Here is a 12,340-nt window from a genome sequence, read left to right as displayed (position 1 = left end):
CATTTAAAAGTGAAAAAAAAAAAAAAAAAATCAAGACATCTAGAGGCGGACCGATGATCCGTTTTCACAGACAAACCAACTTTTGTCATTTTTGTACACTTGGCAGAAAAGGTGTGGTGCTCTGACCAATGAATTTCCATTATTTTTCCCGCGTTTCATGATTACTGGATAAAGACTTTTTTTAAAAATAGATTTATAGATATATATATATATATATATATATATATATATATATATATATATATAAATTAGTCTGCTTTTTTAAACAAATAATTGACTGAAATATGTAATGTATATATGCATGCTGTGTATATTTTGGTGAGACTTCATGTCTAATTACATTTAAATTTTTTACACAAGCTATCGAGTGAAATAGACAGACAGTGCTGAGTATAAAGAATATTTTAATCCATTTTATAAACAACATTTACGTAGCAGCATTATTCAGTAGATTCTGAGGTATTTTCTGAATTCACAGAGAAATTCACTCCCCCATCTTATTTCATACACATCAACATACATACATACACACAGACAGACATTCATAGTAGCTAAACATGCGCGCGCACACATACATACATACACAATTCAAACAGTCAGTCAAACATCCGGAGTCCTGCGTCCATAGTTCTATATGGTAGAGTTCGTAGGGCTCGCTCTTTTAGTGGCTTGTAAGGCTGGCACTCTCAGTGGTGCAATTTTGGCTGCAGGAAAAGGCAACATAAAACAATTAATATGATGATAAACCATATTTAGAATCAGTGTCTAATATTATACCCAAGCCACTCATAAAAGGCAACATTGCATATGCAAGTAAAACTTGCGTTCAAAAGTCTCTTATGCTCACCAAGCCGGCATTATTTTATTTAATCGAAATTACAGTAGAAACAACATTTAAAATAACTGTTTTATACTTGAATATATTAAAATGTAATTTATTCCTGTGAATTTTCAGCATTAGTCCAGTCTTCAGTGTCACATGATCCTTCAGAAATCATTCTAATATGATGATTTGTTGCTCAAAAAACATTTCATTGTTGAAAATAGTTGTGTTTTATGGAATCCATTATGCATTTAAGGATCCTTTGATGAATAGAAAGTAAAAAAAAAAAAAAAAAAAAAACAGCATTTATTTCAAAGATATTTTTAATGTCACTTTATCATAATAATGCATTCTTGCATGAGAAATCCACAGATTTCAACAATTACAACACTTTTATTCATTGTGAATTAGGAAGACTTCAAAATTTGTACATGATGTTCTAGTGAAAAAAAACAGGAAGAGGAATGAACTGAATTGCACCCTAACCCTACAAGTTTGAATAAACGATCAAAATATGAGAAATATTTTAATTATGAGGGAAGAACTAAACTAGTCTTTAACAAAATTATTTGGCAAAAAAGGGCCAAACTACAGCCACGGGTTTATTTTACTATGCAAAACAATTTGACATTGACTACAGCATAATCAGTTATTAATATTTCATTGGTTCTCTCAATTTTGCATGTCTTCATAATTTATTTGTACGACAGCCTGGCCAAAAATTATGTCCGTTTCATTGCATTATCACAGAAAAAACAAAAAACAAACGACTGACTCCAATTCAATCTGTTCATCATATAAAGTGACCGAGTCTCTCGAGATTTGGACTAAACCGCTCAATTCATATTAGTTTCATGATCTCTTTATGAACTTTTTAAAAGCGACAACGTGTCAGTTGCGTAGCTGTCAATGGAGGGACAGAAATCTCATATTTCCTTAAAAGATCTTCATTTGTGCTTCGAAGATTAACAAAAGTTTTATGGATTTGGAACGACATGAGGGTGAGTAAATGATGACAGAAACTTCATTTTTGGGTGAATTATCCCTTTAAATCTGGGCCGACTTATACAAATGTATTGATAAATTTGATTTGAGCATAGCTCAAGAGATACAGTGCCAACAGAATATTAATATTAATATAATATTAAAAATGAACAAAACTAAACATGCACTCACCTTTTGTGTGCTGAGTTTCTTTTCCCCTCCTATGGAGAGTCCCGCCCCTTTGCTTTCTTTCCAGGGATAGAAGCCGGAATGAGGGGAGGTGGGCAGCCGGTGGGGTTTGGAGGGCGGAGAGGAGCCGCTGCTCTTGCGTTTCTTCCCCAAACCCTTGTGATCAAAGCTGGCCACCCTGCCATGCAGTCCTGAGTCCACTCCTCGGCCGTGCGGGGCAGCGTCCGGCGCCGAATGGTGGGCCGGGGGATGAGTCCTCTTAAAGGCCCACGAGGAGGGCGCGTGGGGATCCGAGGGTGTGAGCTGGGGACGCGGCTTGCTTCCTGGCGAAAGCGAGCCGTTGGTTTGTCCGTGAGAGGCTGACGGTGGCGTTTTGCTGATGAGGGGCCGCCCCTTGTTCTGGGACATGCAATTCTTGTCCGGGCTGACAGCGTCCGACTCTTGGAAAGAAGAGGCTTTCCGTTTGCGCAGTGCAGAGGCGTCCGTCGTGGACGTCCGCTCTGTTTCCCTGAGACGCAGCTGCTGTTTGCTGGGGCGGCCGACCGGATTCTTGGGCCGACCGGGGCCCGACTGAGCAGGAGCTCGAGCGAGTTTAGAAGGGGGAGCTGTGGACTGACCGCCCCCAGAGTTCTCGGACTGACCGTAAGCCTTGCTGGTGGATGAACTCTGTGGGTTTGGCTCCTTGCCTGGTCCGTGGGAAGAGTAGAAGGAAGTCTTGAGAGAAGTTGGGTTGTGACTTCCTGCTTTCTGTTTGGAATGCTGGGAAATGGAGGAAGGAGAGGAAGGAACAGCTGCAGGCTTGGCTGGGGGACTCTGGGAATGAGGATCGGATGCTTGAGGTATTTTTCTGCGAGTAGGAGAGAGGAAGCAGGAGGGAATCAGAAGAATATTCACTTTCGCATGCAGTACAGGGAGTAAAGACAGATTTGTCAAGAAGAAATAGGTTTCATTAGGGTCTGAAGAGCTTTAACTAATGGAGATTAACCTTAGTGGATCTTGGAACAGTCTCGGAGCGCAATCTGTGAGTGAATCTCATGACACGCGTCAAGAACAAGCCCCGCTCACATTTCACCCAAAATCAAAGGACAAAAACATTTACATTGTGTATCTTCATTTAAATTAAAGAGATAATTTTCATTTTAGGGTAAACTAAGTCATCATTTACTCACTCTGGTGTTGTTCTAATGCCATATGCCCTTTTTTTTCGGACAACAAAAGGAGAATAAAAAAAATATATATATAAATATATATGTCCCACTCACGCTCGTCCATGTAATGCCAGTGAATAGTGACCAGCATCAAGCTTTTAGAAAACAAAAAAACAAAAAAAAATATCACAGAACGATCCCATGCAACACGTATTATATATATTCCATGTTCTGGGACTATACGATAGGATTTGGTGAAAAACAAACAGAAATTTAATGTATTATTTAACGAAAATTCTGACCTTGGCAGTTGGTCTTCTGTGCACCGCAGTTCACTCACAACTTGCCCAGAAAAAGCACACAAGTTGTGAAAAATCAAGATTAATAAAAACACAATATGAAATTGTGTATGAAACGCCTAGAAATTGAAAAAAAAAAAAAGTATCTGTCTACTTTCTTCACACTGAGTTCTCAGGTCAGGAAGTCTGGTTGACAGCTGAAAAATGTAACAACTTCTTGTTACGATGGATATATTCGCCTCAAAAGAGGAAGTACATGGATTGTATTTTATGTTGCATATTTATTGATCTTCATTTCTCAAAAAACTCACAACTTGTGTGCTTTTTCTGGTCGAGTCGGAGTGAACTGTCAGCAACAAGGCTATTTTCATGGTGAAAACAAACAACATTTATACAGTTAACAAAAGACTATAAAAGACATATACTGCATTAGAACAACACAAGGGTGAGTAAACAATGACTTAATTTTTATTTTAGGATGAACTAAACCTTTAAACACATTTCCCCCAAAACCAAATGTATTATTATTACTGTATTATTATAGTATCATATGGTTTTAGTTGTTGGTTTTTGTGATTCTCATTTGCAACGATGATTCTCACTGCTGTAACACAATTACTAAAATCAGCACAAAAAAGGCAGTACAAATGAATACTTTCCAATTTAAATAAAGTTTAAATATATATATATATATAATTGTTTTTATTAGTTTAATATGTCTAAATATGTTTTCCGTTACACTATTGCAAATTTGATGAATGGCCTAAGATTTCATTTAAATTTTTGATATCAGGGTAAAATATATTACTTGGACATATTTGTGACTGGTTTTGTGATTCTGATGATGATTCTCATTGCTGGAATATACTTAATTAAAAGCAGAGGGGGAAAATGACAGTACAACCACAGTACATTACCATAATGAATATATGAATGAATGAATGAATGTATATATATATGTATATGTATATATATATAACAATGCAAAAATTAAAAGCAAGCTTTGTTCACAATTCTTACTTTTTCCTTTTGATATCAGGTTGAAGTATTACTTGGACATGTTTGTGATGCGTTTTGTGAGATTTTGGAGATTGCCACAGCAGCAATGCCTGCTTTTGAGCCTTTTGTTAATATGACCACACTGTTTGACACAATGGCACAATCATACTGTTATGATACGGCATATACAAGTTGGGAGGTTCTTACTTCCACAGATGTGCGCTGAGGTGGTTCTCCACCATGACACTCATGGCAGACCGTAGATGGTGCAATCGTCGATCGAAAGTGAAGACACCGTGACCCAGAGAATGACTCCCAAATGAACAAAGCTATGGAAAAGCCAAGCATTAATACTAATACTCTTTCTTTCAAATATAAAGACTGTATAAAGAGTTAGCATTTAAAAATCACAGACAACGGGTCTCAGTCACTAATAATTGTGTGGATTATTTGTATGCACAGGAGAACTTCTCCGGCTAATTCACAACACGAATTTGGAGTATTCAAGTCATTTGCATAAAACATGGCCAAACCATCTCCATATAAGGGCTTTCTGCACAACTTTTCCTTTAGAGCCTTTCATGGCTCTCTTCTGACGACGCTCTCGTCAATAAGCCCAATTATGAACCATTATAATACTGATGCTTACCTTAATTACTTCTATAACTCTTATTGCCTGCCTTTTACATAATTATAGTAATGTTAGATGACACTGTGTAAATGTTTGTTTGTACCGCGGCTGGTTTGGGATGCCATGGAGTTGAGTGCCAGTCTGCGGGTTCATCGTTCCCCTCTCCTTCACTCTCATCACCTGAGATGTGGGCCTGGGTGAGAGGAGAGTGTGGTCGTGTGCTGCCATCCTCCAGATGGGGTTTATCCTCCTCCGCGCTTTCCGACAATGTGGGCGTTCTGCCACACGAACAGAGGCAAACAGATGCAGTTAGTCTCAGAGTTTAGAGACTTTAAAGACTCCAGCAAACTACATGCAACTATTCGCCAAATAATGTACATTAACAGTAACAGTTCACTTACAGTTTAATTTCACATAAAAAAAAGCTAAAAATCATAAATTATATTAGTGTTGTCAAAAGTACTGACTTTGATACCAAGGCGTTACTGAAATTTTAAAAATGTGACGCTTTGAGCGCTGTTGAGCGGATTCGTAAACACCTCTGATTGGCCATTGTGTTCACATGCTCATCAGATATGTCTGTGATTGTCTACATTGATCAACGCTTCAAGAACATGTTGTAAATAGACATTAATGACGCGCTTCACCGAGCGCTTAGATACACATGGGAGCATTTGAAAGCAGGTGTCAACAGACCGGTCTGCTGATAGACGCCTGCTTTCAAATACTCCCGCTTTCAAACACTTCTGTGTACTTTCAAATGCTTTGATCATTGTAAACAATCAGAGACATACTTGTTGAGCATGTGAACACAATGGCCAATCAGAGGTGTTTACGAGTCCGCTCAACAGCGCTCAAAGCGTCATATTTTTAAAATTTCAGTAATGACTTGGTATCAAAGTCAGTACTTTTGCTTTTGACAACACATACACACATATACATACACATACACATATATATATATATATATATATATATATATATAAATAAAATATTATATATGCTGTCAAACCAATAAAAAAATAAAATTAATCAAATTTTTCTGTAATTAATCATGATCAATCGCACTTATGGCAAGTTTGTCAGATTAAAGTTTGTAATACATTTTTATATTGTAATAATTTCACATTTAATCACCAAATTAATGTAAAAACAACATAAAGACAGTATATTTTAAATATTTGATCTAACAGAATATCCAGAATCAGAGCAGTTACCAAACACTTTACAGTCTTCACTGCATAACTGTAGCAGGTTTATTAGGCTGCCGTCACTTTAAGACATGCAGCACATGACGTGGATTTGCATCCTATTTTTCACAACTCCTTATTCATTTAATACTTTATTTATCTCATTTAAGACTGTGCTTACTCAACAAAAAGGATAATTTTGGCATAATTTTGTGTGTTTTTGTCTGTTCAAGAGCGAGTGCTATCTGCTCAGATTTTGCTACGTCCCATTAAAACAGTAAATAGCATAATTTGACAGTGAAAAAAAGATTACCTATCAGATTGTGCTACCACCATTATATTCATGTGGTCTGAGGCTTTATTAACATCCTTACCTACACCTACACTAAACCTACCCTTAAAACTATGCAAATATAGTGTTGGTAGCACAAACTGACTTTTTGTCAGAACACAGACAGGGGATTCACAGAAGCGCACCAGAACCGCACTAAGTTCTCTTTAGCGTCTTGTCGCGTTTTAATGGTTTAAAAGCTTTTGCATGAATATGGATGGGGGAAAAAAAACGGATTAACGCGTTAATTGCGTTAAATATTTTTAAAGCGTTAAACTGAAACAATTAGTCGCATACGTTAGCGCGTTAAATTTGATAGCAATGATACTGATATAATATATATATTATAGAGAGATTTTTTTGATTGATGTTTCTAACCTGAATGCAGGGCTGTTGGTCAGAGGTCTCCGGCAGAGAGGCGGTGCAGGTGAATCTCTGGGAGGTTCTGGGCTTGCAGTCGGAGCAGCTGAACTCTCCGGGGCCTGAGATACACGATCACGAGCCTTCGAACTCATCTTCAGCTCCGCCACCAACTGGTCAAAGTTTTTACTTCTGCCTTGCACCTTCCTGCGCTGATGAATGGAATGAATCTGGAGGAGAGATAATGTTTTTTTTGGACTGAAACCCTGCAACACACTTTTCATAAAACATATTCTAACTGGTTTGAACTGATGAGAGCGCAAGCGCTTTCATCAGGAATTGCTTTTTTGTCTTTTGTAGAATATTAAGCACTGGAAAGCCTTTAAGGGATTGTGTAGTTTGAATAAATAATTTAGAGGAAGTGCTCACCCTGATGATTGCACAATGCAAACAATGCGTTATTATAAATTTATGGCCAAAAAAACATTTTATATAACACTTGTGTAGCACTGTGCCCTGGATTTTGAAAAACATCATTTAGCTGTAAAACAAGACACATTCTTCCTTTATTCGAGTTCCCGAGTTCTTAAAAAACATGCCTGATATCTCAAATATTCACAAGCACTTTGCAATATTCAGTGATTTTAATACACTTTTTATTATGGCATTTCATGTGTGCTTTTTATTACTCCTATAGATAGCTTCACAATCCCTCATCTCATAACTCATGAGTATTAGAGCATTAAACATCGTTTATCACCCAAATACTCTGTTATAGTCATTCATCACTCAAAAATTGTCATGCAAATTCCTGTGAAATATTTCTCATGTGTTACAATGCTTTAGTTAAAAAAAAAAAATGAGGAATGGAAAAAAGAGGTTTATGTATTGTTATTTATATTTTAGCTACACTGTCTAGTCCTACACACAGATCATTTCTGTTGATTTAACAAAAACCTGAAGCCGTGCTACACAAATGAAGAGAGGCTTTTCCTGTAATCCCTTCCCCATTTCCTGTTAGTCATGTCGGCTGAACTTCCTGTCTGTCTACACACTGAAACCAGCTTCCAGTGAAGGGCTTCAAAACTCTGATGGCAAGATACATTTCCACTACTACTACTACTACTACTACTACAGAGCAGTAAAAAGCAATAATTCCGCTTCTGTCTGAATAAAGATCAGAATGTCACTATGAATAAGAAATGCAGCACACTGATAACAGGATATGGTTAGATGAAGTGGTAGTCAACTCACATTGCAGGTCAGAAGTCGAGTACAAACTTTCTTTCTCTCAGGGTCCAACACACCACAGTGCTTGTCGAGGTCACATTCTTTTTCTGCGGAAAAACGAGAAAAGCATTTTATGGTCAAATTCATATAAAATTCCTTTCACCATAATTCCATAAAGCATTTAAGGACCATTCTGTGGCTAAAGCTTGGTTTTATGTTTAGATTTTGACTTTGGGGCCTGATTATACATATAGATGTCAGGAAAAAAGGCAAAAAGATGCAGCCTTTGTACATCAAAAGTAGTCATGCACGTGAGAAAAAAAAATTGAAAATGTGCGCAACTTGATTACTAAGTGCAAATTTGATAATATATCAGCCTAATTTGGAAAGATGGCTATGATGGACCTCAGTCAGGACTTACTGGAGACCATCTTGTACGTTCTTTGCCCACGGAGGTGTCCGGGGGCGACAGGGGCCGAGGCAACCTCGCCTCTCTGGGATTGAGGCCTCTCAGTTGAGGAAGGCCGATTGGGCGACGGGCCTCCATGTGGCCATGGGGGGTCTCTGTGAGTAGGGGGAGGGGAGCTCCGTGTGGGTTCGATGGGAGGGGGCTGCTTAAAAACAGCTGATTCTGAATGACTCGAGTTTGAAGGTGAGTGCCTGGGGAAAAGATAGTCATTTATAAATTATACAGGTTGTATATGTTGCTAATAACCACAGATTATCAGACTCTTACACTTCAGACACTCTTTTAAAGAGACAATCCACCCAAAAATGAAAATTCGTTCATCATTTACTCACTCTCATTTTGTTCCAAATCCATAAGACTTTTCATCTTTGGAGCACAAATTTTAATGAAATCTTAGAGATTTCTGTCCCTCCACTGAAAGTCTATTCACCCAAAACTCTGACGCATCAAAAACAGAATGTAAAATAAATCCATATGAATCTAGTGGTTTAATCCAAGTCTTCTGAAGAGACACGATTGCTTTATATGATGAACAGATTTAATTTAGGATTTTATTCACATATAAACTTTGATCTACAAACGAGCTTGATATGCGAGAACCAATGAGGTTCATTCTTGTGTGTTACGCAGCACATTTGAGCTTCAACAAGAACCAATGACGTTTGTTTTCACGCATCAAGCTAGCATGGTTGAGCTGTTTGTGTTCGCTGATCAATGTTTATATGTGAATAAAAGCCTAAATAAAAGCCTGTCTCTTCAGAAAACTTGGGTTAAACAGGTAGATTCATATGGATTTATTTTATGTCCTCTTTATAAATGTCAGAGTTTGGGGTGAATAGACTTTCAATGGACGGACAGACATTATCAGATTTCAACAAAAATATCTTACTTTGTGTTCCGAAGATGAACAAAAGTCTTACGGTTTGGAATGACATAAATGACCTTTTTAATTTTCGGGTGAACTATCCCATAAACATAAAAGATTCGTTAATCTTACCAAACTCCATCTTTTGGAGGTTTTGAGTGTCTGAATTGAGGCGGCGTGGAGGGGGATTGTGGAGATGCCCGCGGGGGCACGACATTCTGGTTTCTGCCACTCCAAGAGGATGTTCCGTGGGAGGGCGGGGTGTGTCCATGGCGGGGTCTTTGCTGCTGAGGTGGAGGTGGGGTGGAGCGGAGGTGTGCATAGAGCTTACCCAGAGGGCCGTGTCTCCTCTCGCAATGCTTTTCGAATGCCTGAGGCTTCACCACCTGACTGCAGTGGCCACACACCACCAGGTAGAAGTCATCGTGCCCAGGATAATGACCAAAGATGGACATATCTGCAGATGCATAGCAAACAATATGGAAAAATTAGCTCCGTTCGAAAACTGGAAACTACAGAAACTGTTTCTAAATGCACACATTTTCTCCAGAGAGAATGATTCAAGTCAACTAAACATGCAAAGGCAGTTCATACTAGTGACCGTCAAATATTTGACTATCTTAAGGTTAAACTGAACAGAAACATTTCACATTATCGTCACAAAAATATGAAAATGTTTTATTTAAAAGAAAATAGACCTTTTATGTTAAATGTTATGCCATTTTTGATTATCAGCATTGGGCAAAAAAGCAATGTATGTTTGCAATCAAGTTAAAACTGAAAATAGAAAAAAATATATATACTATTCATCGACTAGGCTGTCAGTATTTTTTTAAATTGTTGATAAAAACTAATTTCAGCAATTTTGAGTATGATATATAAATTACACAGAAGGTACATGTTGCTAATAACCACATAAGATATGTTAGAGGCTGTGTATCATTACATTCATATAAGCATTCATTTCATTTCAGCAATATTTATTATGCGTCATCTGCCAAATATTGTGCATACTGACATAGCTACCATGTTGGTATTGTTTAAAGAAAATAAATATAGGCTGACCACTACTTTCTTTGTCATAATTGGTAAAATCATTAGAGAAATGTTAATTATTAGGGATTTTATGACAAGGATGAAATTACAATATGTTAGAATGGGTTTACAAGACGACCAATGTGAGAATTTCAATGGTTTTTGCCAAAATTTAAAGAGAAAAGTGGTTGATAGCTGATATAATGCTTATAAACTGAATGTAAACTGCACTGTTTAAACTGGGTAATTTAGTGTTCACCCTATATAACATTGTAATAACTGTTGAATTGAAACTAATGACATTGAACAAAAAAATATGAATTTCACAAAAGAACATGTTTATTATAGATCTATAAGGCTGTTTATAAATGTTGGTACATGACAGGAAGAACCACCACATTTGTTAATGTTGATAATCTCCAAACAGCCAAATACCGGACAATTAATCAGCTTATACATCAGTCCATTAATAAATGGATTAATTTCATGGTAATACCGCTGTCTCCCAATGAAATCAAAGTTAAGTATATACTGCCTACCCTCTTTCCTCAGTGTCATGGTTTCCATCGTTTTCTTGCCATTCTTGCTGTATTCATCTCCATCGGACCCTATGATTGCAGGAAGTGTAGAGAGAGGGAACATAAAACATGACCATTACAGAAGCATTACCAATCAATGCTTTACCAGCACATATGGGTTATGGGCCGCTTATATACATCCAACCTTCAAACCCAACAATTCAAAGAGCCGTAACCATGGTAAACAGGGGACGTGTCCCCTCCAATATTCAGATATATGATGGGTTCTTCAAAGGTGGACTATATTTGGTCCAGAATAAATGGTTACAGTCCTAAATGCACTATATTGAGTCAAACCTGTGAGAGAAAAAAGGACATGTACTGAATTATGCATACTGTGGTGTTTAATGAGAGTAATAATATGAGATCTAGCCGGTTGTTTAGGTTTTATTCCCCAAGATTTTCAATGCAAGATGCAATCTGTGCCATGAACTGGTCATCTGTGAAGCACAAGCTCTTCTGTGGGTGGGGCCAAAATAAAAACTACCTGCAAATGATCTCTACACTATTAACTGATGTGATAATGTGCCAGTCGACAAAAGGAGATTCGTGGTTTCAAACTGAGTGCGTTTGTTACATTTGAAGTTCCAGACAAAACGAACACGGAACACGTTCTATTATGACGACACTCATCAGAGAGAGAGCGCAAGCGCGTAACCCGGCCGGCACTAGGACCCGGCAGGTTCTTTGTTTGGGTAACATGGTTCGGGATGCCGTGCCTTTTTCACGAAAAATAAAGCACATCCCTGAGACTTTTGTATGGTTTATTTAGAAATACCGGCCACGAAGCACTCACTCACCCTCCGATGCTGTCAGGTTGGCTCTTTCCGTCCAGACGCTCCAGCTTTGGCCCACGAAATCATCGAGACAAGGCACCCGCCGTTCCAGAGCAGCCATTACTTTAACTGCGCGTTCACGCACCGCCATCATCACTGCGCGGCAAGGCGCTGACGTCACATTGCGCGCTCCCGTTGGCGGAGGGGGAACCTGCGTGTGCGCGCACTTGTTCTGGGAAATGTAGATTTTTTCGTTTTTTTTAATTTGCATTATTGTTTGTTTTTTCCACTATTTTTACTGTACGATGATTCAAACTCTTTAGTAATACAAATATACAGATATGTCATGCAAATAGTTTCACATTCTTAATATATCAAAAAATTATATTTTACATTTTATAGGTTTTTAGTAAGTGTTGTGATATTTTCAAGT

The 12,340-nt window shown here is 37.9% G+C and overlaps 1 protein-coding gene across 1 annotated transcript; it reads right to left on the bottom strand.

Moving 5' to 3' along the window:
* Nucleotides 1–387: 387 nt before the first annotated feature.
* On the bottom strand, nucleotides 388–12,101 carry atxn7l2a (ataxin 7-like 2a). The gene is made up of 10 exons (XM_048173012.1): nucleotides 11,932–12,101; nucleotides 11,093–11,161; nucleotides 9,651–9,975; nucleotides 8,606–8,844; nucleotides 8,209–8,291; nucleotides 6,973–7,184; nucleotides 5,177–5,351; nucleotides 4,650–4,771; nucleotides 2,000–2,843; nucleotides 388–704 (listed from the first exon to the last, which is right to left on the bottom strand). The coding sequence occupies exons 1-10, from the start codon at nucleotides 12,059–12,061 to the stop codon at nucleotides 687–689; spliced, it is 2,217 nt and encodes a 738-aa protein (XP_048028969.1). The 5' UTR covers nucleotides 12,062–12,101; the 3' UTR covers nucleotides 388–686.
* Between the last annotated feature and the right edge of the window lie 239 nt (nucleotides 12,102–12,340).

The sequence above is a fragment of the Megalobrama amblycephala genome, linkage group LG21 (assembly GCF_018812025.1).
Source record: "Megalobrama amblycephala isolate DHTTF-2021 linkage group LG21, ASM1881202v1, whole genome shotgun sequence".
Lineage (NCBI taxonomy): Eukaryota > Metazoa > Chordata > Actinopteri > Cypriniformes > Xenocyprididae > Megalobrama > Megalobrama amblycephala.
Note: the sequence above shows the minus strand (reverse complement) of the source record. Positions and strands in the feature narration are given on the sequence as shown.

Coding starts and splice junctions, on each gene's coding strand:
- atxn7l2a (XM_048173012.1), bottom strand. CDS start 12,061: ATGATGGCGGTGCGTGAACGCGCAGTTAAAGTAATGGCTGCTCTGGAA. Junction 8,292..8,605: donor AACGTACAAGATGGTCTCCA/GTAAGTCCTGAC, acceptor GTTTTTCCGCAG/AAAAAGAATGTGACCTCGAC. Junction 5,352..6,972: donor ACCAACAGCCCTGCATTCAG/GTTAGAAACATC, acceptor TTCGTGTGGCAG/AACGCCCACATTGTCGGAAA.